The 3911-nt window shown below is 38.5% G+C and overlaps 1 protein-coding gene across 1 annotated transcript; it reads left to right on the forward strand.

Annotated features, from left to right (window-relative positions):
* The first annotated feature begins 2706 nt into the window (after positions 1–2706).
* On the forward strand, positions 2707–3684 carry LOC133970027 (olfactory receptor 2AT4-like). Its single transcript, XM_062406818.1, has one exon. The coding sequence runs from the start codon at positions 2710–2712 to the stop codon at positions 3682–3684; it is 975 nt and encodes a 324-aa protein (XP_062262802.1). The 5' UTR covers positions 2707–2709.
* The last annotated feature ends 227 nt before the right edge of the window (positions 3685–3911 follow it).

Here is a 3911-nt window from a genome sequence, read left to right on the forward strand (position 1 = left end):
TTTAATGTATTTGTGTCGTTTCAAGTGAAACTTAGTTCACCTCTACTGATATGGAAGAAAGAAATACTTTCACTTCTGGCTTGGTGACCTGAGGCTTGAGTGTATGGCCTCAGTCAGGCATGGTGACGACACATTGCAAACAAAATGTGGGGCTATCAAAAAATATTTATGATATTTAATTTTATGTTAACTATAATATGTATTTAAATATAAGACAGGATAAGGTAATCCCTTATTAGTCCCACAGTTGGTAAATTATCAGTATTCCAACATGAACAAGAGCAGAACGTTTCCAGGTTGGTCACACTGGACAAAGGAAATCACAATGTATGCAAAATGCTGGAACAACAAGTTTTTATTCTTAAAGTACAATGATTCTTGTTTACACGGAGGTTTTGTGAGTCTGACTCATCTGTCACTAAAACATCAAGGTATTATATCAGCTCACGTACCTTATTTTATTTGTGGTGTCATGAGATGCTTAAACTCACTTTTTATCATTCAGTGCAATAATTGGATGTTTATTTTGAGCACCAGAGAAGTTCAGTCGGAGCGAACAACAACTTACTCTCCATGGATCAAAGTAACCTCAATAATAAGAGTTTTATCTCAGGAGATCAATGAGAACATAATACATAATGGCAGAATTTCTTTAAGTAATTTTGTAGGAATGGGATCTAAGATATAGTTGGTTTAGAAACTGAGATTATTTTTGGTAAAGTGATCACGGGTGATCAGCGAGAAGCTGTCTAAGTAATGGAAGGGATTCTCAGCCGTTTCTGAGATCTCTGTTGGGAGGCTATTATTCGTTATTGAGTCTAATGTTTATCGTAATGAGTCTTCAGAGCTATCGACGAGGTGGTCGATCTCAATGGAGCTCACACAAACAGCCGGACAAGTAATTATAAAAGAAAATGGGAATCTTAATCTAAAATCTTAAACTTTTCTACTTGTCGTGATGAATGCAAAAGTCATTGGTGAACATTAAATGTACTTTGCCTATAATGAAAGCTCCATAAAAACTTTTTTGTGCACATCAACTTGTTCCCCTGAAGTTTTTAATTGTTTTTATTCTTAATAGGGGCAACTGAGATTAATTAGCATTAAGTTCAAACACCAAAAGCTTCAGTTGTTTCAGACAAGTTCGTTAACTATGACTCTCTGGTGACGTTTCTCTCATTAGAGTCGTTTTGTTTGCTCACAATCGTCTGTTCAATGAGAAATTCATCCTCAGGGAACTTGATGCAATAGACGAGTCTGTTGCACTGTGAAAACCAACTTCTCAAAAAGTTCTCAAAGTTTTATGAAGTGTCTCATGAACGTGTTGGAAGAGTTAATCTATTTGTATCTAAATAAGAGACATAATTTCTCCTCTGAGTTCAATGTGACCAAGCACAAGAGAGAAACTGTGGACAGTCCTGACTTCTTCACCTCTTAATTTTTAATTTTTAGATGCATTTATTAGTCCCAAACACATGCACAGACATGCAGGTAGGGAAATTTAACCTCTGCTTTTGACCCATCTAGTGCAGGACACATAGAGCAGTGAGATTTTTGGGCAGATCAATCCAGGTTCGTCTTTTGTTGTCTCTCCGTGGAGTCGAACCAGAGACGAACCAGAGACCTTTACTGCCCATAGTCCAAGTTTCTGTCACTAGACCACCGCCTCTCTAATTTATCACATGAATCAAAAACAAGTGAATCAAACCTGCACATTTGTAGTTTTTCTCAATTATTCAGTTGAGGGATATTAAATGACTTGAGGTTGTAAGGTGGTGGTGAAGGGAAAAGGAACCAATCAACTCAATCAATACTAACAACTATCATGTTGTATAGCACTTTATAAAACACTCAGTTAAACATTTCTATCAAAGAAAAGTGAGATGATCGAACTCATCAAATCATTTAGATTAGAACATGTAGGAGTTTGTTATGAGGTCGTATCCAGTTAAATCCAAATCTGACCTCTGGTGCTGCTCTCTATGGCTTCAATTAAACGGGTTTGACTTCCTCGAACGTAGAAATCTCTGGGGGTTGATGAGGGAAGTATATTTTCTGCCGTCAAAGAGTCCAACAGCAGCTGAAGACACTTCTGCTGCAGGAGTTGGATTCAGGCAGGGTTGAAGTCAACGTGGAAATCAGGTGAGATTCTGTGACTGAGTTTTTTGAACTGGACTAAATATGATGTAAAACCTTCAGTGATCCATGTTTATACCATGTTGTGATTTGCACTTCAGCATAGGCTTTGATAAGTTTGCATGTTTTTGAAAGTGGCGTCATGAGATGCTCAAACTCACTTTTTATCATTCAGAGCAATAATTGGATGTTTATTTTGAGCACCAGAGAAGTTCAGGAGCGAACAACACCTTGCTCTCCAAGGATCAAAGTAACCTCAATAATAAGAGTTTTATCTCAGGAGATCAATGAGGACATAATATATCTTCCACTGTTCCCTGGTCAGACGTATTCGTGTTTGGATGAAGCATCAGACAGAGCTGCTGCTGCACAATCCTTTAATTTACAGCATCAGGTATGGAGTAGTCAGATTTGTATTTTTCTGCTTTTGTCTGTTTGTTATTAATATTTTCAAATGCGTCCATGGGTGTATTGATGTCTAATGTAGAATAAGATGTTAATGTCCTTGTTCTTTAGACTGAAGAGCCTTCACACGGAGGCCGACCTCCAGCACTCAGCCTCTGGAGCTCAAATATGTCTTTTCCCAGGACTGTTTTAAACGACTCTGTCATCGTTCATCCTCCAGGCTTCTACATCATTGGATTTTTGGAGATTCCCTCCGTCAACGTCTACTTCATCTTTCTGGCTTTTGTCTACGTGGTCACGGTTGTCTTCAACAGTTTGTTGATCTATGTAGTTGTCTCTAATCGTTGCTTACACACTCCAAAGTTTCTGGCTGTGGTCAACCTGGCAGTGATCGATTTGGTCCTGAACACGTGCACGATTCCCAGCATGATAAAGATATTTCTCATGAAGGATAACTTCATTCCATTCAACCTATGTTTTGTTCAAATGTTTGTGTATTACACCTGTGTCTCATTGGAGTCGTACGCTCTTGCTATACTTGCTTATGACCGGTTGATTGCAATATGTTTCCCTCTGCGTCAGAACTCGATCAACACACTACGAAGCATGACTTGTATTGTCGGCCTGAAGTGGTGTGTTTGTCTGGCCGCGGAAGCATTTACAATCATTATAATGACCAGACTGTCTTTCTGCAGATCTGTCCGTGTGTTCAGCTACTTCTGTGACTATGCACCTGTGTTCAGACTTGCCTGTAATGACTACACCATGCACTGGTCTGCAGCTTCTGGCATGACTTTTATGGGCCTCGGACTTCCCTTGATCTTTATTTTTCTGTCTTACGTCAGCATCCTTGTGACAGTGTTCAGGATGAAATCTTTAGGAAATCGATTCAAAGCTTTGGCCACGTGTGTTGAACATTTAATCCTTGTTACTATATTTTACATTCCTCTACTGGTCATTTTCCTGATTGGTTTTTTTCTGAAAGTCGTTGAGCCGGACCAGCGTGTGCTCAGTCTGTCCCTGGCCTCCTGCATCCCCCCCTGCGTGAATCCTATTGTATATTCATTGAAAACTAAAGAGATAAAAGTCAGAGCCCTGGCACTGATCAGAAAACATCAAATCAGCACCCTACAAAAAAACTAATCTTGGAGGGTCAACAAAACACAGCAATAATCAGGATGAATGGTTTAAAGCTTAATATAATGTATAATCTCATGATAATAATTAATCACAACTTTAGCATGAAATAATGCAAACATATTAATTTTGCTGTGTTGAGTTAACTGATGAATTTACATATGTATGATTTTTTCATTTTACCACTGTTGTGTAACGTCAGGTTGAATAATATTGTCTGTCTATATAACTGT

This window comes from Platichthys flesus, chromosome 15, assembly GCF_949316205.1.
Source record: "Platichthys flesus chromosome 15, fPlaFle2.1, whole genome shotgun sequence".
In the NCBI taxonomy this organism is placed as follows: domain Eukaryota; kingdom Metazoa; phylum Chordata; class Actinopteri; order Pleuronectiformes; family Pleuronectidae; genus Platichthys; species Platichthys flesus.